This window comes from Typha latifolia, chromosome 8 (genome assembly GCF_019914945.1).
Source record: "Typha latifolia isolate L0001 chromosome 8, TyphaL0001v2, whole genome shotgun sequence".
Taxonomy (NCBI): domain Eukaryota; kingdom Viridiplantae; phylum Streptophyta; class Magnoliopsida; order Poales; family Typhaceae; genus Typha; species Typha latifolia.
In genome coordinates this window covers 668,483-690,733 of record NC_133093.1, presented here as the reverse complement: position 1 = coordinate 690,733, position 22,251 = coordinate 668,483, and the positions used below count along the sequence as shown (strand labels likewise).

The 22,251-nt window shown below is 37.5% G+C and overlaps 4 protein-coding genes across 10 annotated transcripts; 1 reads left to right on the top strand and 3 right to left on the bottom strand.

Moving 5' to 3' along the window:
- Nucleotides 1-204: 204 nt before the first annotated feature.
- Nucleotides 205-3,455, bottom strand: LOC140793748 (pollen receptor-like kinase 4). Its single transcript, XM_073145425.1, has 3 exons — nucleotides 2,650-3,455; nucleotides 1,425-2,039; nucleotides 205-1,076 (listed from the first exon to the last, which is right to left on the bottom strand). Exons 1-3 carry the CDS (start codon nucleotides 3,323-3,325, stop codon nucleotides 412-414), a joined length of 1,956 nt encoding a protein of 651 aa, XP_073001526.1. The 5' UTR covers nucleotides 3,326-3,455; the 3' UTR covers nucleotides 205-411.
- Nucleotides 3,456-4,666: 1,211 nt separating this feature from the next.
- LOC140793749 (uncharacterized) lies at nucleotides 4,667-8,639 on the bottom strand. Of its 4 annotated transcripts, none has more exons than XM_073145427.1 (10): nucleotides 8,451-8,632; nucleotides 8,208-8,322; nucleotides 7,634-7,788; nucleotides 7,313-7,458; nucleotides 6,817-6,908; nucleotides 5,941-6,281; nucleotides 5,803-5,872; nucleotides 5,570-5,629; nucleotides 5,128-5,316; nucleotides 4,667-4,987 (listed from the first exon to the last, which is right to left on the bottom strand). In XM_073145427.1, exons 1-9 carry the CDS (start codon nucleotides 8,582-8,584, stop codon nucleotides 5,128-5,130), a joined length of 1,302 nt encoding a protein of 433 aa, XP_073001528.1. In that variant the 5' UTR covers nucleotides 8,585-8,632; the 3' UTR covers nucleotides 4,667-4,987. The 4 variants fall into 4 exon arrangements, 3 of the variants coding, with proteins under 3 accessions (XP_073001528.1, XP_073001529.1, XP_073001530.1); XM_073145428.1 differs by having other exon boundaries at nucleotides 4,667-4,956; nucleotides 8,451-8,631; XM_073145429.1 differs by having other exon boundaries at nucleotides 8,456-8,599.
- Nucleotides 8,640-8,955: 316 nt separating this feature from the next.
- Nucleotides 8,956-13,585, bottom strand: LOC140793750 (uncharacterized). 3 transcript variants are annotated; one of them, XM_073145431.1, is made up of 4 exons: nucleotides 13,430-13,518; nucleotides 12,955-13,079; nucleotides 11,494-12,200; nucleotides 8,956-9,690 (listed from the first exon to the last, which is right to left on the bottom strand). In XM_073145431.1, the coding sequence occupies exons 3-4, from the start codon at nucleotides 12,194-12,196 to the stop codon at nucleotides 9,389-9,391; spliced, it is 1,005 nt and encodes a 334-aa protein (XP_073001532.1). In that variant the 5' UTR covers nucleotides 12,197-12,200; nucleotides 12,955-13,079; nucleotides 13,430-13,518; the 3' UTR covers nucleotides 8,956-9,388. The 3 variants fall into 3 exon arrangements, with proteins under 3 accessions (XP_073001532.1, XP_073001533.1, XP_073001531.1); XM_073145432.1 differs by lacking the exon at nucleotides 12,955-13,079 and having other exon boundaries at nucleotides 13,430-13,585; XM_073145430.1 differs by lacking the exon at nucleotides 12,955-13,079 and having other exon boundaries at nucleotides 11,494-12,197; nucleotides 13,430-13,575.
- A 1,976-nt stretch (nucleotides 13,586-15,561) lies between these two features.
- LOC140793837 (TORTIFOLIA1-like protein 2) lies at nucleotides 15,562-22,232 on the top strand. 2 transcript variants are annotated; one of them, XM_073145575.1, is made up of 8 exons: nucleotides 15,562-15,670; nucleotides 15,799-16,640; nucleotides 17,590-17,784; nucleotides 17,855-17,957; nucleotides 19,150-19,907; nucleotides 20,364-21,077; nucleotides 21,227-21,408; nucleotides 21,860-22,232. In XM_073145575.1, exons 2-8 carry the CDS (start codon nucleotides 15,978-15,980, stop codon nucleotides 21,927-21,929), a joined length of 2,685 nt encoding a protein of 894 aa, XP_073001676.1. In that variant the 5' UTR covers nucleotides 15,562-15,670; nucleotides 15,799-15,977; the 3' UTR covers nucleotides 21,930-22,232. The 2 variants fall into 2 exon arrangements, 1 of the variants encoding a protein (XP_073001676.1); XR_012110022.1 differs by lacking the exons at nucleotides 15,562-15,670; nucleotides 21,860-22,232 and having other exon boundaries at nucleotides 15,826-16,640; nucleotides 20,364-20,864; nucleotides 20,971-21,077; nucleotides 21,227-21,363.
- The last annotated feature ends 19 nt before the right edge of the window (nucleotides 22,233-22,251 follow it).

Sequence of the window (22,251 nt, the reverse complement as noted above, 5' to 3'; positions counted from 1 at the left end):
ATCATAAGCTCATACCACCTCTGCTTTATGGAATATAGACATCCAAAAAAAACTAGGATTATGCTAACTTTGTATGGTCTCAACGCAGAGGTAGAGTAACAGAGTAAACTTTATTCTAAAATATATCGCTTATCTAAAAGTTTACTAGAAGTACAACAAATTAGCGAGTAGAGATATTTGACACAATCCAGCCAAGTCTTTGGATTTATTCTGGCTCTCCCCTTCAATCTGCTATCTTTGCTCTAACAACAAATTGAAGCAGAAAGGTAATATCTGTGCAAAAAAGAAGAATTTAATCCCGCAAAACCTACGACAAACGTGAGCTTTTTAACCAAATCTACCACCCTTTGTGTTTCAAATTTGTAATGTGAGTGTTCATATCTCTTATCTCCAACATGGAGAATTCTTATGTTATTTTGTGAAGGAGAAGTCATCTTCAGTCATTGCTTTTGATGAGAATCTTCCTTCGCCTTCGCTAGCGAATGAAGAGTACTCATCATCACTCCCTTTTTCCTTCAAATCTTCAATCTTTCTGACCGCTTCATTCAACTCCCACCTCTTCTCGACATCTACTTCACAGCAGCCAAGTCCAACTTGCAACATCTTTAACATCTCCCCTTCTCCATTTTTAGTCCTCTTCATCTCCTTATCAAACACTTCACCAGTCCACTCTTCTCTAACAACTGAGTTCACCCAGCTTGCCAAGTCTGTTTCGGCCCTCCCTTGTCTCAGATAATTAGTTGGAAATTTACCTGTTAACACCTCAAGAATCAATATACCAAGGCTCCATACATCACTCTTCTTGAATGGTTTGCCATGTTGAGCACACTCAGGGGACTTGTAGGCCACCATGACCTGTGAAGCATGGGATTGGTTCATCAGCGGCACGAGGGCGTAATCCATTAGCAGAGGCTCATAGGAGTCATCGAGAAGCACATTAGAGGACTTGAGATGGCCATGGGGTACTGTTAACATCGGCAATTCTTCGTAGAGGTAAGCTAGGCCTCTTGCTACTCCTCTGATTACTTTTAGTCTTGTCGGCCAGTCGAGAGGAGGAAGATTCGAGCCACGGTTACCTAAAACATTTGAACACAAGTGATATTGAAAATAATTATATGTAACTGTAGTTTGCTTACAGACATTGGATGCAGTAAACTTGTGATGTGAATGATGAACACACAACTATTATGTGAAATCATGTAAAGTTTTGGATGAATCAATGTGCTTATATGTTCATGGAGTTGATCTTATGATACTTAGAACTGCGAAAAAGAGGAAGGATAGAAAGAATAGACAAGGCTCATTATGTTGAAGAATTTGACGTGAACAATTCAAGGAGAAAATAAAAAGATTCAATTCTGTCATGCATGAGATGCTCATATGTTACTGCCAAAATGTAAACTCGAGAAAGCAAAAGGACCTACCATGTAGCATATGTGCCAAGCTACCATTAGGGACATAATCAGTTACAAGCAGCTTCTCCTCCTTCTTGGACAAATACGCAACCAACGGCAAAAGATTTGGGTGAGACAATCTCCCCATTCTTCTCATATGTTCTTGGAAGTCTTCTCTTCCAACCCCATTCATCTCTCTAAACCTCTTTACAACAACAGAGGGGCCATCAAACAATGAAGCCTTGTAGGAAGACCCAAAGTTTCCACTCCCCAACACTTCAGCTGAAGCCCTGAGCAAGTCCTCAATCTCAAACCTTTGTCTGTCCTCCCTAACAAACACTAGCTTCCCATGTTCTTCCTTTGGAGCCTTCTTGCTACCTCCATACCGCTCTGATGCTCCGCCCTCAAGCTTATCGTCTTTCGCTTGAATCTTGAATTTACTGGATTGAGGCTGACCCAGCTGCGTCTCTTTGTATTGTTGTCGGCGTCGGTGGCCTAGTATGACCATGACCAGGCCAACAATTGCCAGTAAAACACCAATAGCTATCACTATAATGGCACCTAACAGGGTGGGTGAGATCTTCCTTGATGAAGATGGTGAACTGCAGGGGACATCGAGTGGCGGACCGCAGAGATTTTTGTTGCCTTCACAGTCCAGAGAAAGTCAGATATGAACTGGAAAAGTAATAAGGAAAGAAGAAACACTTCTTTGTATCTTTTATACACATACAGAGTTATCTTCTTCCCAATTATCATACAAGTATGCCCTCAGAGAAGAACTTATTCTACCAAATGCTGATCATCAACTTTTTCTACTAAGCTTGTGTGAGTTGTTTACAAAATTTTAATTACTCAATTTGACTGTGACTCAACATGACTTCAGAGAGTCTTCTGAAGGACACCAAAATTGAAGCTGAGGTATATTTAAACTTGGTTATAAATTTATAATCCAGATATAATTAGACTACTAGATCAACTTGCTAGCAATGAAGATAAATGAAGCAAAATTGTGATGCTAAATTTGAGGCACCTATATTATATGTATGACAAAAAAAAAAATTTCAAGGCCTTAATTTATGTAATCATCTTCACTCTGCCAATACTTCCATGGACATTCATCTAAATGATCAAATACTTGCATCAGAGATCAAAAACAGCAAATCATGCCAAAATCATCAATTTCTAACACTTAATCTCTTCCATCCCCTGGCACATTCAAGTAGAAATATTCCACAAGAGAGAAAGGTAAACTAACCTGCAAACAAATTTGCATTGAACTGCCTAAGCCTCGTTGGAATTGGCCCTTCCAGATTATTGTATGACACATTCACCATCAGCAGCCCTGGTTGCCGGAGATCCGGTATCTTCCCGTCAAACCGGTTATAGTCCAACCCTAGATCAAGCAGCTTCTGCAGCCTCGTCAGCGACCCCGGTATCGGCCCGGTGAACTCGTTATGAGACAAGTACACCTTCCGCAGCCCCAGCATCCCTGCAAACATGTCATCCGGTATCGTACCGGAGAACCGGTTCCTTGACAAATATATCATCTTAATCGCCGCAAGCTTCGTGAAGTCCGGTACTGGTCCCTCAAAGCTGTTATTTTGGACGCTCAAGGCGCGTAGACCAGGCAATCCGACGAGCAAATCGAGGCTTAGGTTTCCAGAGAGGGTCATGTTCTCAAGCTGCAAGCCTTGCACTTCTCCATCAATGTTACATCTCACACCAGTCCACAGACTAACATTTTGATTGCACGGCTTCGTGCCATCGACCCAGTTAGGTAAAGCATCGCCGTCGCCGCCCGACGACAGAGTCTTCTTGAACGCGAGGAGGACGTCGGCCTCGGATGCATGCGAAGTGGCATGCAGTAATATTGTAAGGGAGAACCCGAGAGTGAGCAGCTGAAGAGACCACGGCACGGGGCGGTCAGCCATGGCGGCTTCGCGGCTACCTTCGAGGGGTAATGGTGGCTGTTCTAATGAAGAGGAGACGGATGGTTTTTGATAGCATGAATAGAGAAGGAGAGAGAGGTGAGGAATGGGAGAGGAGGACAAGGGTGGGACGTGAAGAGCTAAGAATAGTGTTTGGAAGGGAATGAGATTGGAGACAAGGTCACGACAAAAAAGGAGTTTTCAGGGGGGTAAAGGTAGTTGTCGGAGTCCACTTGGCACGTCTCCGTTTGCCTACCAAACTACAAAGTTTGAGCTGTGGCCAGAGAGATATAAGGCCGGCATACATATATACATATATATACAATAATATTAATATTTTTTATTCACCCAAATTATTAAAAAAAAAATTTCACAATAACTATTTGGAGATGAAGTAGATCATATGACCTCCTTAATTATAAAAAGGGTCGGTATAATAATAATAATACATTTTTAAGTAATAATAATAATAAAAAATTATTACTCGAATCAAGTAATCCCCAAGACATAGGAAAGGATCGTCTGTAGACCCGACTGTGGCAATTTCCTGCAGTTTGGTTACTCGGCTGGTCCTAATTGGCTGAACCAATTAAATTTGGAATGCGGAGGATCTGCTCCAGCCCCTTCCTAACGCCCAAATCATCTCTTTTTCTTCTATTTTCAAATTTTTTTTAAAATTTTCCAAATTAATCTTTGCCATTTTAAACTCAAATTCACCTACTACCAAATAATTGTAGTTGAAGAACATAGCTCATAGTGTGCCTCCTTGTGGATCGTGATGCCCACTTTGGGGACAATCTTGTCCCTAGGTAGAGCACCTTATCACTAGAAAATAATTAGTTGTTAAGCACGATGATAGCAACGATAACAACGAGTGCTGCTCACATTTTTGATACCTATGTGGTCGAGGAATAAATAAACATTTTTCTTTTAATTTTTTATGGCGATATAAACCACAATATATATATATATATATATTATTATAGTCTCCAAATTTCAAAGAGAATCAAATCAGACAGTATCTAATAAATATGTAGAGCCACAAAACAAATATAAAATTACTGTACATATGTGCATCTAGACTTGGGGCAGGCAAAGATGCCCATGATTTAGGCTAAAGAATGTCAGCTTAATAGTTACCTGGAATGGAAGTCCTGAATGAACAAAGAAATCCTTGGCTTAATCCAAAGAAGCTTGTTCTGATTAGCCAACTACTCTTTAACAATTGCATGATTATCACATGATGGTAGAAAACCAGACATGAATATTCTAATATCAAAGTGGTCTCCTTATCTAGTGGAGCTAAAATCATCTATGTTAGTGTTGTAGTTCACAAACATAATATCTTCTCTAACTAAAATTTCATTGGAAATCATGTAGTAGTTTTACATCTTAAGGAAATGCTGCACACTGCATCAGTAAACGAGAATTGAGGCTCTGGCCTTGGCATCTTCAGTCTAATAAAAAGCAGGTAATATGTTGCACAATATTCAGTATACCTTTGTTACTTTTCCTTGATGTTTATGTCGGCTGGGGTTGGGAGTAGATCTTTTTAAGGCTCCATGTATAAGGAGACCAACCAGTCAGAACTTGTGCTCACAAGCAATTAAGATTAGCCTTCAATATTCACGTAGCTGAATACAACACAGTTCGGGTTGTCATTATCTGATCAAGTAGGAAAAGTTGAAGATAAGATAAAATAATGTCAAATGTTTTTATTATCTTCTTCCTTGGATTGTGATTGTGAGTGCTATGTAAGTGTCAGTCTAGTTAATGATCTATCAGTAGAAGAAACATCTTCTTACCTAATCAATAATTAGACAATTTTTTTTATTGAATTCTCCATAGCCAACGTCAACAAGACAAAGACCCTCAGGAGGTGCCGGAGGAGCTGTCGCACGTCTGCATGTAGCATCCATCAGGCTCAGTAAAGCATCATCACCTGCACCAGCAGCAGCCTCTCTTATGGCAGTTGCAACAAGCACCCTAACCATCTGCGTGGACATTGTGTGACAAAACTCAGATGCAATCAGAAGTGAAATGATTTTCACAGTTCAATAAACAGAAAATGGCCTCTAAAAGGTGTTTCTTCCGTATAAAAAATTTAATGTTCCAAGTATTCCTGTTCCAAGAGTAGCAAATGACATCAATCTGAATCTGGCAATGAGTCTTGCTATAGTGTGCTCCAGTAGTCCAGTATATTTTAGCAAATGCAAGATTAAGAGAAAATCATGGGAGTGTGGTTACCTTGCGCAAGAACCGATTTGCAACTAGTTCAACACACATCACCCTAAGGCCTCTACCATCCTACAACCAGAGAAAACATGCATCCAATGTTAGTGATATTTCTTCCATGTTCTTGACTATTTGCAAAAAGCTTCCTAGAATACCCGGTTTGGTGGCATATGCGGATAATTTTGGAAGTTAATTACACTATTGTCGTCAGATTAATAATAGCAGATACTTGCTATCAGCATAACCTTATCAGAACAAGGCAGTTCAGTCTCTGCAGCTCTAGAATGAAACAAGAAACACTCTGTTGGTGGTCCGCTGCAAAAACAATCAGGGCAGATATTTTAGTTGTCCATTAAAATTGCCTGCAGATTGATTTTTCTTACATGCTTCTCGAAGCTTTTGTATCACGTGCAAACATCTTGTAGGATAATGACTTTCCTTCCAGCTGCTGAATAAGTTGGTTCACCTTGCTGACACTGAAACTGTTGGACTTCATGCTGATGTTATACAAAGCATCATCTTCATTCCCATCCAATGAAGTCAAGGACTGCTCTTCCTCCTCTAATTCATGCTGTTGATTCAATTCCTCATCATCTGACCCTTGTGCACTTTTTGAACAATCCTTTCCACTCTGATCTGTTAGGTGTTGTTCTCCATCAAGGGGAAAAATATAGAAGTAACGCCTCCATTTGGCTGTAAAATTAGGATGGAACATACGTGAAACCTGCAAGATCCGGTTTTTCCTCAATGAATAGGACCCTCATAAAGAAGAGGCCAAATAAAAAAATCTAGAGTTTTCTAGTTAGTTTCATTTCATTTATGGATAAATCACCCAGCTATGTTCGACATCAAAGTTTCACTGCAGAAGTAGCAAAAATGATACATGTAATAATGCTGAGAAATAATCATTCAAAGTGTCCAAATGTCTTCTTTAAGTTTCTAAAGATTTAAAATTTCAGAGTGACAAAATATATAACACAACAAGAAACTCAAATGGGATGGCAAAATTTAATTGTGCAGTTTGCATATGTTTGGGCCCATAAAGGATATCGAGCTGTTAGAACAGAAGACTGTCTCATCAAGTACCTATTGATAACTACTGTTTTTGTGATGTTTTAGTAGGAGACAAAAAAAAGTTGCATAAATTTAGGAATACTAACAGTAGCAAACACATAAAACACAAGGATCTGCTCAATGCTATCAGAGGAAGTCCTACAAAATTTATTTTAGCAATGAAGAATAGTAAAGCAGAGCCCTGCCTCTGAGACAAGCAAAGCTCTCAGTTTTCCTGGAGCAGCTTCATCTATGGCAGCCTTTATATCTCCACTTTTCACATCCTTCCTCCATGTATCTGAAATCATCAAAAGAACTAACTAGTAAACAAAATAGAAGAATTTATTTGGAAAACAAGGATGATGTCAAACAACATTGCCAAATATTATAATCTTGGAACCACCTTACTTCACGAAAAAGAAAAACTCCAGTTTGTATAAGAAAAGCTAAATAAAGCATGTTACAGATAATGTTAAATTACAATATAGCATTTTGAGAAAGGCTATTATCCTTGAAACGAGTAATAATATAATATACCTAATATCTTAAGACACCAAAGGATTCTAAAGAAGCAATGACAAAATAACAGGAATGGTCCTTATGGTTGCAACTGAGAAAAGTAGTCAGCATGTCATCTAACATGTCGATGAACTAGGGCATAAAAGCAACAGAAAAATGACAAGATGAGTTCTTTTGACTGACAAAATGAACAAACTTGCTGAAGAGCAGTCACCCCTTTATCGGTGCGCCCAGCGACAGAAGCACAACCTTCCACGGGCAAAGATCTTTCTTTAAGTTGCTCAATTTTCCTCTCATCAACGAATTTCCCAAGAGATTTTTCTACCAATCTGCAAAACCATGATGAGAACATAAAAGAATCAGAAGCCTAGTTGAATCTGGAAAAATGAAATTTCTTCTATCAATGTAACTATTGACCAAGAGATATATCAATAAAACAAGCTAAAGGAAGAGCTGTTTGAGACAAAAACTTATCTAATATAGTACAGATAACACTTGGCTTACCCCTGAACAGTGTTAAGACCAGGCTGCTTTTGCCACCCATCAAAGGACCCACCATGGTAAGATAAAACAATCTTGAAAGTTGATCTCTCCCATCTCCCTCCCTTACCTTTAGAAGGTATATTTACCAATTCGTTTTCCTCAAGAGACTGATATTTCTGCATAGAAATGAGCAAAATGAATATATCCACAAGAACAGAAAACTTTGATACATAAGGTAAGTGAGGAACCCTGAGGAAGAAGAGAAAATTCACTGGGGAAGATCAACTCTCCAGTATGATTCCACTAGGTTCAACTTCAAATTCAACTGGAATACCATATTACTATGATGCTTAAAAGACCTTAGAACAATTTTCTGATCAACAGGAAGAATATTTTCTGTCTGATATTAGCATAAAAGCAGTCAATATGCTCACTTAAATTAAGAAGTCTTACAATATTAGTGAGTATTCAAATGCTGTTGAAAGAAAAAAGAAAAAAAAAAACTACACTGCACTAAGAAGATATTCATGCCAAACTCATAAATTAAAGAGGACACCAAACTAAATCGAACCCATTAGAGATCCTTCCTTCTCACCTCATTCGCGAACAAGCTCGATAGCGCGGATGCCCCATTTCCACGGCGCACCAACTCGGAATAGAAATCCACCACCTTATCCCACGGCCTCCGATACATGTACTGGTAGCTCTCCCTACCCAAAGAACCAAGAAAAAATCCATCGATCTCAACCAAGAAACCAACACAAATGACACACGAAACGCGCAACTAGAGAGAGAGAGAGAGAGAGAGAGAGAGAGAAAAGGAGAGGAGGAGAGAAACCTTACGGTCCACCGTGAAAGGCGACAGGCGTCAGTATGATTGTAGTGGATGTAATCCTTGGCCTTCTCCATCGCGGCGAATCGGGCCGCCTCTCGCCCCGCCACCGCCCCCAAAGCCGGAACTTTTGCGGCCATCTCTATATACTCCTTAGACTTCAATCCAATCCAATCCGATCCGATAAAATTGATCGGGTACGGATCTCAAACCATATTACATTTAGAGATATTAGTCTCTTTTTGGATCAAGTCCAGAAAAAAGAAATAATTATACTTAGCACCACATAATTAGTGTTAATAATAATAGGACTTGCATAAAATCGACCTTAAGATGATTTAAAACAAATTTGGCAACAGTGGAATACTCATTCTATAAGATTCAGAAGTAAAATTTTATTTTTAAAAATCCCAAATATATCTTTCCCATTTTTTTGATAGAAACCTGATTATTTTCCATTTGCAATGAACAAATTGAAAAGGAAAAAGAAAAAAAGAAATCTAGATTAAGATTGACATGCAAAGGTTTAATTTCCCAAAACATATACACTTTCTCAACTAAGAGGAGCAGACTGGTGGACAGTTGTGGATCAGTGCAGTAATAGGATGCAGTAGAAGGAAAGGAAAAAAATGTACATATAAAATTAGACATCAATGCTTCTAATCAAGTTACTCTCCTAATAACAATAAATTTGTTATTTCCTGCCAGAAAAGATCAAATCCAGCAGCATGAAGGTTCTCTCAATGCTTCTCTTTTGCTTCAGCAAAGAAAACATATCAGATTATCTTGGCTCTACCAGTCTGTACACCCACATGATCACATCGAAATATCGATATACTTTTCATATATACCCTTTGCTGACAAAATTTACTCCTAGTGATCTAGAAAAAGATTTGAGCTCGAAATACCATAGAACTTGCGAAAGAACTGCATCATTGAGATATTTACTTCATAGCCCCAACTCCTTCTACTCCGCCATCCTTTATTAGTTCACTGAATTGATTCAAAGTAGTAACAAGACCCCCAAAGGCTTTGATCAGCTCATCAGCTTGTCGCCTAGCAAACTCGGTCTCCATAGCATTGGGTTTCGATAGATCCACAAGAGCATGATTGCAACTAGCACTATCTTTGAGTTCTCCTCTTAATATGGAATGTATATGCTCAGAATTGGCGTGCAGCTTACCGGCCAGTTCCCATGCCTTACTAGAGCTCCCTTGAGTGTCATTCTTTCTATCTTCTTCAGAATCTAAAATGTGCAAACAAGAACTAAAGGTAAGAAAACAATTTGAGAAAGACCAAATGGCACTAGGGTATCCAAGTAAAGAATGCTACAGAAAAATATTCAATGCTGAGAAGAAGTTCTTTTTACTTGTATAAACATGTATATAGTAAGGGATGTAAGCGAATCGGTAAGATATGTAATAAGAATTGAATCCATATCCAAACTTCTTGGTTCGGACATGAATCGGACTGTAAATGGAAAGTTAAACATAATATCCATGTCTGAACCATTTATTATCGAATCACGTTGAACTTGGGTCAGATTCGAACACAAACTAAACAATGGATCAGATTCGGATTTTGGTCGAATAGTTTGAAGATCTAACATTAAAAAAATTATTACAGACATCATAAGATAGTAATCTGACAATCACTTATATCTTATTAGCACTTAACGTTTTTAATGCATTACCAGAAATAAAACACTGTATATGAATACCCCATCATTGTTTAATCTTGATCTACAACTTATAGAAACCAAAGATTCAGATGATCTATGTATCATGAAATATACATCCTAAGAGAGTGAACAAGGTTTTATTGACCTTAGATAATATTAAATGTGTAGAATGTTGTTAGCCGTGATCGATGGAGTCCCATAAAAGCCCCTTTAATTCCTCTAACTTTACCTTTATGGCTTGACCGAACGACCACGTCATCAGCACAAGAGGATGGAAGAGAGAAGGATTTTAAACTATTGTCTTTATCCATTGGAGTTCCGATGGATAGGAACGATAGAATTGGATCTGATCTGGATCCAACCAAATCTTGTCATCATGAAGTGCTGAAACCAAATCTGACCCATATAATAAATGATTTGAGATTTTGCAACTGGATCCAAACTAAATGCATTTGGATCAGATTATCTGACAAATAATCCAAATTTGATTACACCCCTAGCACTATATACACTTCTTTATAGTTTCATGAATAGTACAAGAAAGAGAATGTAGTGCTAAGCATGGAAAGGGACAACTAGGGAATGCGACCCAGACACACAAACTAACCTTTTAAGCATAGACTGTAATATTAACAAATGTATAATAGTATGGTTAAGATTGTAAATATGCAAGTCTCATGTAACACATCTTGCTCACATAAATATATGCATTTCTATGTGCATGGGTAAGTCTATACTCGTATGTCTTTGTGCCACTGAGTAGGTAAAAGAAAGCTTGATGACAGAAATATTTGTTTATACATCTTGGTGCCTTAGTGGAAATGTTTCCACTGCTCTATGAATGTAATATAGTCTTTAGTCATTTCCAATTCCAAATGCAGATTCAAGTAACTGTAATGATTTAAATAGTTTTCTTATTAGATGATACCCAAAAGGGCACAGTGAATGGCACCTTTTCATCTAAACATAATTGCATAATCTTTTACTCAGACATATTGGCCCATTTAATAAGCTTCTGTAGTTTTACCTAGATTTTAAGTTATTTTGACGTAAAGGGTTCTATTTTATCTTATCAATATACATGCCTACATATCAATATAATTTCCCAGGAATGACTGAGAAGGAAGAGAATTTGTCCAGCAGCAATCGCTGAAATCCATGTGTATTACCACATATCATGTGCTCAAGAATTGTGAAAGAATAAAAGAACAACAATGTTTACTTTCACCCTCCATATCTCTAGAACTTTGATTGTATATGCGAATCAACAATAACTTACTCCTAAAACCCAATTGTCATGACAATCAACTTAACAGCATCCAATTACTGCAGCAAATGGTTTCATTAGAGTGAACTAGGAAAACATACCCAAAGCAGCATCAGCATCAAGCAATTCTGCATTAGCTGTAACTATCACAGCTTCTGTTTCGCCACCAGTAAGGTTTTCTGTATCACAATCTGTCATGCTTTTCTGAGCTTCCTCTGCCTTAATGAAAGCATCCATTGAATCAAATATTTCCTGATCAAATAATACTGGAAGCCCTAACTCTTTTCTCCTCTCACCATCAAAGTGCCAATAGGAACCCGCTCCACTTCTGGATTCCCACTCCCTTATCTTCCTATAATCAGCAAGGAGTGACTGCCATCGTCTTTTGCATTGGTTAGAAGACCTGATAACATCTGATTCCATGCAATTATCAGATATGATCTTCCATTTCTGATACGAAGAAAGCGCTCTAAACCAACCCTCATCTACAGCAGCAATTTCATTAACAAGAATAAGTGTTTCATGCGTGGTCCAGTCAGGAGCAGCTTGGGATCGAGTGCATCGGGAACTCGCTGGTACCTGAGGACTGCTGGTGGTGCCACTGCCATCTCGTATTGTAAAAGTTTCCTTGGCCCTCTTGGAGATGCTCTGAGGACTGCTGGTGCTAGCATCTCGCTTCAAACTTGATTCTACATCCCTCTTAAAGGCTGGTAAGGCTTGAACAATACAAGGAACTTCAAAGTGCTGATGTTCCACACTGGCTGGCAGGGCTTGAACTATACAAGGAAGCTCATTTTGTTCCATGCTGCTGATGTGTTCAAACGTACAAGAGGGGACAAAAAGAAACAAAGTAGCAGGTTACTTCATGTAACCCATCTCATAAATCCAGAGTATGAGAAACAAAGTTATCACTAAAAGTTACATTTTTCTTGATTTTTTTTTCTTTAGCAAGTTTTAGAAACAGAACTAGGTAATTTCCAAAATAGAGCTTGTGAGATGACATCTATAAGGATCAAGAAGAAACAAAGGGAAAGTAGAAAGCATATGGAAGGAAGGAGATAAGAGGAGGATAAAGGAGAAGCAAATTAACTGTCTAAGAAAATGAGCGCAAGCATGCACTATATAGGGCCAGCTGCATATCACTGAACTATCTTCAAGAACTAATCCTTCAGGCTGGAAAAATAAGAATTAAGAAGACTACATTATCTCCTTGAGGCTAAAAGAACCATATGAAATGGCTCAGATTTAAGGTCTTAAATTGTTTATCTCATCTCTAGCATATGATTAGTGATTCTAGCAAGGAATACAATTCTCTACTGAAAATTCTATGATGATCAAAGGCCAAGTAGTGAGATGCAAGAGAAGAAGGCTGAAAGGCCCAGAACTTTCTCTGCAAGTTAAAGCCTAGTGCATCGATTTGTCCTTCCAATTTTAACTTCTAACATCTGAAGCAGCAAGAAAGAATTCCAGAATGTCCAAAGTCCATATCTTTTCCTAAGAATAGAAAGAAAATATCAGCCAACTTTTTTGCGTTGTCACCCTCCAAAAACCAAAGCACTCACAGAACATCACATCGGATAATTCCTACGGTGATCTCTTAAAAACAGAGCCTTTGATCATTCTGGAATCAATCGCTGCTATTTCTAATCTGATGAGTGTGCCGACCAAACCACAAAAGCCGATCACTCTGCATTTTCCACTTGTAAAATTGATTCAAATTGGACAATTAAATGTCAAGCAATGCAATACAAAATGAACCAAAATAGATAAACGGATTAGAACTCAAAATCCATGCAAACAAGGAAGGATTATAACACATTTGCCATTTGGGTCATTTCGATCATAGCAAATCCACCCAGACTCCTAATCAAGGAAGGCTTTTTCCACGATATCCCATAATTTTATCAGGACACAAGACAAAACCAATAACCCAAGAAAGAAATCGATGGAAAAGGATGGATCATGGCAGCTCTGATCTATCAAAGGAAACGGACGGAGAATCTAGAAAATGTTTCTTTTCCGAATTAAGGTGCTGACCTCTCGGCTGTTGCAAATGATCTGGGTCTCCTCCTCTCTATCTCTTCCTCTACAAATCTTCTCGCAAACTGGGTGGACGAATGGGGAATGCGAACTTCGAGAATGATGTGACTCCACTTGTAGATATGCTGCTGCGAGCTTTCTTCGAAGCCATCAATAGCTTTGTCTTTTGATACTATTTACATGTAAGCGCAGAACACTTTGTATGGATATTTGTAGAACAATCCTTTCCTTTTTGTTCATCTTGAAAAGAGTCCTCTCCTTCCGGCTACAAATGATTATATTCCGGGATAATTGCACTCTGCCCCATGTAGTGTGACCAAATTGCACTCTACCCCTTTTCACTCTCACATTAAGCACTTAATCCTGGGTGGTTTGAACAGCAACAACCATTGACCAACTTCTCCCGCCATAATAATATAACAAAAAATTAAGAAAATATTTCTCTTGAAAAGTATTCAAATCCAAAATATAAAGAATAGAAAATATAAATTCTATCGAGATAAATAAGATTATAAATATCTAAAATCAATTCTTCACTATAGCCAACAATGGAATTAGTAATAGTAATTCCGAGATCAGGCTCTTCAACCTATTTTCTATTATACTTCCAACTTGCTCAAGAATTCAATACCTTCCTATCTTTTTCTATGCTATATGTATCAAATGGGACACCTTCTATTCTCTATGGGATCCAGTTCCAGTTATTGAGACTCAACAATCATTTTTCTGGAGTTAAAGTTGTGAGTACGAGGAGTTTTTATGTAATTGGGTTAACGTATAAGGGGGTAAAGTGTAATTTTATTTTATTTTTTTAGGGAATTTTTAAATAGCACCCTATATTTTTATTATTTTCTGTTTAACACTCAGTATCGGAGAATTTTGTAACTGAAGATATCATTTTTTATTTCTTATAATTTTCATATGGCACCTTAATTAACTAAACCCAATCTTTTTCGAATTAAGAATATAGAAGGCTAAATGAACTTTCTAAAATACATATATTACTCTTTGGTGGGATAGAATAAGATGATTAAAAAAAATTAAAGAAAATTTTATAGGTTAATTTTTATGGTTGCAAAATGTTCTTCGAAAGAATTATGTAGAAATCCCTCCACCCTTAATACAATCATATCCAAAGATTATTAGGAATAGAATTGATAGTCCGAGTTGCTTATTGAGTCTTATCGTTAAGGATATTAATTAGCAAGAGTGAGTGACTCAATCCTCAGACTGTCCTAGAACCCTTTTATTTTTTTCGACCTCATTGTTTTGTTTGAGGCTAAGTTCTGAACTTGATTAGTTGGTCTTAATTTTTTATCTTAATTTTTTTACGAGTAAATTTGGTTAGATATAAAAAAAGATATTTAATTATTAAACCATGTTAAGAATCCTTGAAGTATACCAGTAAAATATAAGCACTTTATTAGCTTGATGGGTAAGGAAACTGTAGTCTACCCGACTTATAAATGAGCCATAAATATTGACCTTTAATTAACCAAGGGATTAGAGGCTCCTATCTAATCTAATGAGCCTTAGATAATCACAATAAACATCCACTGTCAATTTTAAAAAGTATTTAGCTAGTGTGGGCTAAAGTTTGAAAATTTTATAATTTAATCAATAAAGTTAGATAAATTAAAGATAAGGATTAATAGTAGGCAGTTAAAATAATAGTAGCATATTATATGAAAATTATAGGTAAAAAAAGAAAAGAAAAAGAGGGGTATTGCACTTACACAACAACTCGTACTGTACGATTGGAGTCGGCTGGCATGAATTTGAAATGGAGTAGCTTGGAACCACACGTGTCTCTCATCCAACGGCTTATTTCTCCGACCTCAACCCCATCCGTCCGTCCGACAATCTCCCATTCCGGAATTTCGAATCCAGTCCCCCAAAAGCGCGAAGCAAACTCCTCTCTCTCTCTCTCTCTCTCTCTCTCTCTCTCTCTCTCTATAGCAGCACACAGAGTGAGAGTGAGTGAGAGTGAGTGAGAGAGAGAGAGCTCATCTTACACTTTCAGTTCTCTCCTTTATCGGGTTCTGCGCTAACTTTGATCGCAGTAGAATTCGAATTCAAAGCATCGAAGGTTTCTGTCATCTCTCTCTCTCTCTCTCCCCTTTCTTTTTCTCTAATAAAGACCGTAGAGTAGATCTCTCTTTCTTTTCTCGCCTCATTTATTATGGCCCTTTCCAGTTTTAGTTTCTATTGCATTATTTCAGGTGTTTGGAGGATTGGGTAAGTAGGATTTCCATGCGAACATTCGTCATTGATTAGTTTGCTCATTTGAAGTAGACAATCTATGTGACCCATGTGAAAGATTTGTCGGACTTAATTTACTAATTCATATGCTTGTTTTATATCAGGAACAATGGGCGTAGGAAATTTGATTAATCTGATCCATATGGTAATATTCGAGATGGGTTTGCTTCAAATCACAAATCTCACTCCAGATTGTCAACTTTGAGAGAGTAGAGTTACAATCTGAGTTGGTTTTTTGCTTCCTAGAATCTAAAATCCTATTCTGTTTGGGGTGGGAACTGCTATGAAGTCCAATGTGATGAATCTAAAGGGTAAGGCAGGTGGGAGAACGATTTCGACGCAGCAAGCGGTCTTTGAAATGAAGCAAAGATTGCTACTTTCGCTGAATAAACTTGCGGATAGGGACACCCATCAGATCGCTGTGGAGGAGATCCAGAAGACTGCCGTGAGTTTATCTCCAGATATGATTGCCCCATTTCTTTCTTGCATAACCGACACAGATTCCGAACAGAAGATTACTGTGCGGAAGGAATGTTTGAAGCTAATGGGTACCATAGCAAGATCTCACGGAAGTCTGCTAGCTCCGCACCTGGCAAAAATGACGGGTAGTATAGTTAAGCGTCTCAAGGATTCGGACTCTGTCGTTAGGGATGCTTGTGTAGAAACATGCGGTGTTCTGGTTACGAGCATAAGAAATTACGGTGGCGAAGGTGGCGGCGGCAGCATTTTTCTTGCAGTGGTGAGGCCTCTTTTTGAAGCTTTGGGTGAACAAAACAGATATGTACAGGCCGGCGCGGCATTGTGTTTGGCCAAAGTTATCGATGAAAGCAGTGATTCCCCTACATCGTTTTTGTCCCAGATGCTGACTCGTGTTGTTAAATTGCTCAAGAATCCTCATTTCATGGCTAAGCCAGCAGTCATTGAGTTGATCAGAAGCATTGTTCAGGTTGTCTTGCTGTCTTTCCTAAACACTGTTTTTCTTTTCTTTTTTATTGCAGATTAGCCAGATACTTGATCCTTCTTATCTTCTTTCTGTTTATCATTGGTCCAATTAATAATTGGCTAGTTAAAATAAGTGTAGGATAGATTTTTCCTTTTCTGCTTGCTTATTATCCTCTTTGTAACTGGGTTCAAAATCAAGCTGCTGAGTAAGGCCTTCCAATTGTTTTCCTAGTTTTTTTCGTTTCTTTCTTGTTCCAAAATGCGTAGGATCTCAAGGTTATACATCACGATTAGCATGCAACATCCTGTATTTGAGCCTTAGCTTTCGTCAACTTCCTGACACAGTCAAGTCATCAGTCCTGGAGAAGTTTATTAATTTATTTGTACAGATTATATAAAAGTTCTAAGATAAATAAGAGTGGGATTCGGATTCATCATAGGAAAACGGTAAGTAATTCACTAGACTTGCCTCAATCAATAGCCACATTTTTTTCTTCCCTTCCTTTCCTCATTATCATTTTTTAATTCTTTTGCTGTAATAGTACTACAACAAAATGGTTTCAATTAGCATAAAAGAAATGAGTGCTTTTCTTTTTATCTCTCGTGGGGTATTACTTTGCTAAATTTTTTTGATAGTGGTTCTTCCATATTTCCAACATGACACCCAAAATTGTATTGCAATTCACAAGTAGATTGTTTTCAGGAGAAAATATAAAGCAATGTCTTTCCCCATTGGAAGGTGTGAGACTTTCTTACAATCAACTTTGATAGTTTGATGTGCTAAGATAGCTAGATGTAGGAGCTTTCATAATGTTGGTACTGGAGGGAAAAAGTCACACTTGACTATACTGGTTGACATGTAGATAAGGAATTTTCTTTTTGTTATTGTCTTCTTTGTCGTTGTTCTTAATAGTCTCAGTGACTCACATAGTACTTTTATCTCATATTCTCAGGCAGGATGTGCTTCTACAGAGCATGCTTTATCTGCTGCTCTTACCAGCATTTTGGATGCTCTTAAAAGTAGTGACTGGTCCACTCGCAAAGCTGCTTCCGTGGCTTTGGCAAGTATCTCTCTTGGTGGTGGATACTTGCTGGGGTCCTTCAAAGCTTCTTGCATTCGCTCCCTTGAACGCTGTCGATTTGACAAGGTCAGTTAAAACTGAGATGGACTTTATATCATTCTTTGTTTCTAATTGATTGGTTGCTTTCCATTTATAGGTTAAACCAGTGCGTGATGCAATCCTTCATGCCATTCAGTGTTGGAAAGCTCTTCCAGGCACTGGTTCTCCTGAACCTTCAGAAGCTGGATCATCTTTAATAGGTTTGACAAGCATTCTGTATTTTCAATTTCATTTCTTCTTTACTACTTAAAATATTTCTTCCTTGATTTGTGTTTTGACAAAACTATTAATTGAACTGCAATTAGTTACTTTATACCTTATTCTCCATGGCAAGTATATATAATATGTAGAGTACTCAAATTATATCTTTGTGTTCCTTGAATTCAGCTTGTTATGAAATGAAGTACAACTATTTAACCTTTCATCTCCAGGTATTTGGGAGAAATCATGTTTTACTAGTAATAGCCAGTGCTTGCAGTTTTGAGCAAAATGGTCTAGAAAGTTTCTAGGTTTTGACGCTGTTGTGAAATATGCAATTTTGATCGCTTCTGGAAAACTGAAATATGTAAACTAAAGACATCATTTTAAGTTCTACTCAGTGATGATTCATGAGACTTTTTGAAAGGTTAAGCCTTTATATAGTTAGGTTGAGATAAATCTAAAATCATATATCAGCTGGGTTCAAAATATTTGTTGTATGTATTGTGGTTAGTAACTTAGTATCTCTATTAGTTTCTTCAATATGTATATTATAATTTTTGCAATCTATTGTAGCTAATAAAAATTGTTCCAAACAGGAACGTGCATAATAGAGTGCTCTTATGAAAACCCGTAATTTAAATAATCTCCTCATAAGAGACAATTGGTCCATCAATATTCCATCTAAATGTGGCAATATAGTATACCTGCATGTATAGACAGCCATACTTTTCAGAAAAATAATGCCGACAACAATCAACTAAGCTTGCAAACTATATCACTACAGCACAACTGCCCTATCATTAAATGAAGAAGATACTTAAGATATTGATTGGTACTAAATTTAAATTTTTTCTGAAATGGATGGGAAGAGGAGAAGTACAGAAGAATTTTGTATTCGTATCTCAGCCATGGCACTCTGAACTTTTTATAAATTATGAAAATTTTCTGAAATGGTTCTGGATCTAGTTTTCCATGCTTTTCTATTCTTTAATTACATTCCATTTTGTCCTAGTAAAAAGTCTAAATACTTATTATTTTTAACTTTTATATCATATCCATTTATGGGTTTCATTTCTTAGTCCTTGGTAGGTTTAATTTCTTTTCATCTATATGTATATAATAGATAACTTGCTTTGCTGTATCTTCTATTAAGTACTAAAAATCTTTATTTTGTAATATTCCTTCTAACAGATAATTTGGGTGAAGATAATCATGACATTAGAAGTGTTAGTGACAGTGGATGGAGAGGTACATCCATCAGGAAGGTCACTTCTGTCTCTGCTCAAAGTGGCAATTCTATCAGTTCAATAAAGAAAAGAGCTCCTTTATCTGTTAGAAAATCATCCACATATAACATGCCTAATGAGAAGCAAGTAAAATCAAATGATTGGCACATCCAGATATCACTACCAAAGACTCGTATTGCTGATACTGAAGACAAAGTATCTGGCAGTAGTTGCATATCAATGGATGTTGAAATAAGAGAAGATGCAAATGTCAGGCAGGAAAGTAAGTATGAATATGACCCCACTCTAGTTAAGTATGAATATGAACCCACTGACGAGAAACTAGAGTGCCCCTCTGTATCTGATCTAACTAGTAGGAGCTATGAGATAAAGCATGTCTCTCGCTCTGCTGTCTGCGAATCCACTGATAATTGTGATCAAGCAAACTTAATTGGGACAAAGCATGTCATGGAATCTGCTTCTTGTGGTTTAGCAGGGGACTGGGACCCAGTAACTGGAATTAGTGGCAGGCTTGTGCCTGAGGAGATCGAGCCTGGTTGCCTTAGGAGTCAAGGCTCTAAGAGCTTAGAGTCAACTATTACAGACCTTGGTTCACAAGGAATGCATGGTTGTTGTGTGCATGCTGCGAATGAGTTGTCTTCCATCAAGAAGCAACTCCAGGGTATTGAAACCAAGCAAGCATACTTGCTTGATCTCTTACAGGTACTATTTTGGTTTTCCTGCTAGGATTTATCTATATATTCAAGCAAAATTTCTTAACTAGCTTATTAAACTAAATTTATTATTGCTTTCTCGGCCCCAAGCAAAGTTAGGAGGACTGTAAGAAATCTAGAGTACTTAATTGGCAAACACCTGTAGTGATACATCATGCTATTTCAAATTTGGGTTAGTTGCCAAACTGAGTTGATGCAATATAAACCAGTGCACATCTTCCGTCCCACTATATATCTGAAAAAACATGTAGCTTCCATAATTTTCACTAGTGCTTAGGATTTGTTAAATATTGTGTATTTCTTGCAGGATGCTATATCAGTCATATCTCTCTCTCGCTCTCTCTCTCTCTCTAAGATAACCACAGAAACTCACTCTGATATATGCACAAGATACAAATGCATGTGTGCATTTACCTGCTTGCTGATTTTTGAATTCATACTTCAGGTGTTCATGGAGAACTCAATGGATAACATGTCAACACTACAGTTAAAAGTGCATAACCTGGAGGATGCTGCGGATAAAGTATTCCAAGATGCAACTCAAAGTGAACATTGTTCTAGCATGGCTAGCTCCAAAGTTTTGAAGAACCAAAGTGTTAATTCATCTCCTAGGCTTCCTATGTACTCTCCCACCCCATCTGTGGATGCTGATTGTAAACGACCATTGCTTTTATCTATGAAAAATAGGAATCAGTGGGAGGATAATTCATCTTGCAAGAGCAGATTAAGCACCTCAATCAAGGAGGGAATTGAACGGCAGAGGGTTCCTACTCGTAATATAACTAGGAATTCAACAGCCAAGGGTATAGAGAATAACTCAGAAAGAATTCCCCACAGCTTGGGTAATGGTCATGCAAGAGACTCTAGATGGCGCTTATCTGATTCTGCTAGTAATGACAGTGCAAAAATTATTAATTTGGAAACTACGATTGTCTTTACAGAAAAGGTAAGACAACTTCTTGACATTGGGGATCTGGATTCTGCATACATGGAAGCTTTCTGTTCTGGTGATGATCTTAGTATTATTAAGCTAATGGATAGAACTGGACCAGTTCTTGAAAGACTGTCACCTGAGATAGCCAACGAAGTTCTAGGAGTGTTGGTGACAAGTTTTCTAGATCAAAGATCTCCTGATTCCATAATACCCTGGTTGCAACAAGTGAGTTGCTCAAATCTTGCATTATTGCAAATCTCTGTTCTTTATGATTATAAGAAAACATCTCAAAAATGAGTTAAGTACTGTAATGTCTGTTACAATGATGAAAATTTAGTCCTCATAATTGGAGTTTCTGCACTCTTGGGTTATAGGTCTTGGATTTAAGCACTTCTCATGAACCACAGCACCTTTTCCTGAGTATAAGAGCACAGATGGAGTTCCTATCAGCTTTAAATCATGTAACATCTAAAGGACGAATTGATCCAGTGTACAGAAAATCCATTTCACAATTAGCAGCGAAGATCAGCCAAGCTTGCAGCGAGATCTCATACAGGTAATGTCTATAACTATAATGTATACACATATACTGTCTCATAAGGGGACAATGAAAGCCGTATATTTTATGGTCCTCTTTTTCTCCCCTAAGGTTATTTAATTTATAAATTCATTGGAATGTATGCCTGAGAGATGATAGAATGTTTGTGAACGTAAAAATGATGTTCCCAAATGCACAAACAGGTATGCATTGGACAATACTAGTTATTCTTTAGTACAATTCATTCAGTCAAACATTATTCAGCTTATTCATAGTTAATTTGCATTTTTGGGACTCTATCTTGGTCCACCATCAAATATTTACAAATCACTCACCAGACTTTGAACTAGAGAACTTCTAGACAACCCTGTTTTCAATTTGTCTGAGGATGCAGTTTTTGAATGTTCACCTAATATTCTGTTAAATCTATTTGATGCAACCTTTATGCTTATGCAAGTTTTTCTTGCAGGAAAATTCTTCCAATTAGAGTATCCAGAGAAAGAAAAAATGAGATAACCACTGCAATTGGATGCCAGTAGCAAAGAAAGTCATATATTTTCAGTATCTTGAATACTGGTCAAGAAGTTTCTGGGTGTCTGTAAGATGATTCTCTTATCATTTCTATTGAATGAACTGGAGGAAAATATGTGCTAAATGCCCCCATGGCCTACATGATAATAGCTATTCAAGCTGTGGTTCCAACAGCAACAAAGAAGAGGATAGCATAGCAATGGAATGTTAAACCTTCGGAATTGCACATTCTATGGTAGTTTACTCTGCTACAATTTCATAATGATAATTGTATGAGTTCCTCAAGAAAGATAAAAGTCATTTGTTTTTCAGTTTAGTCATTAAAAATTA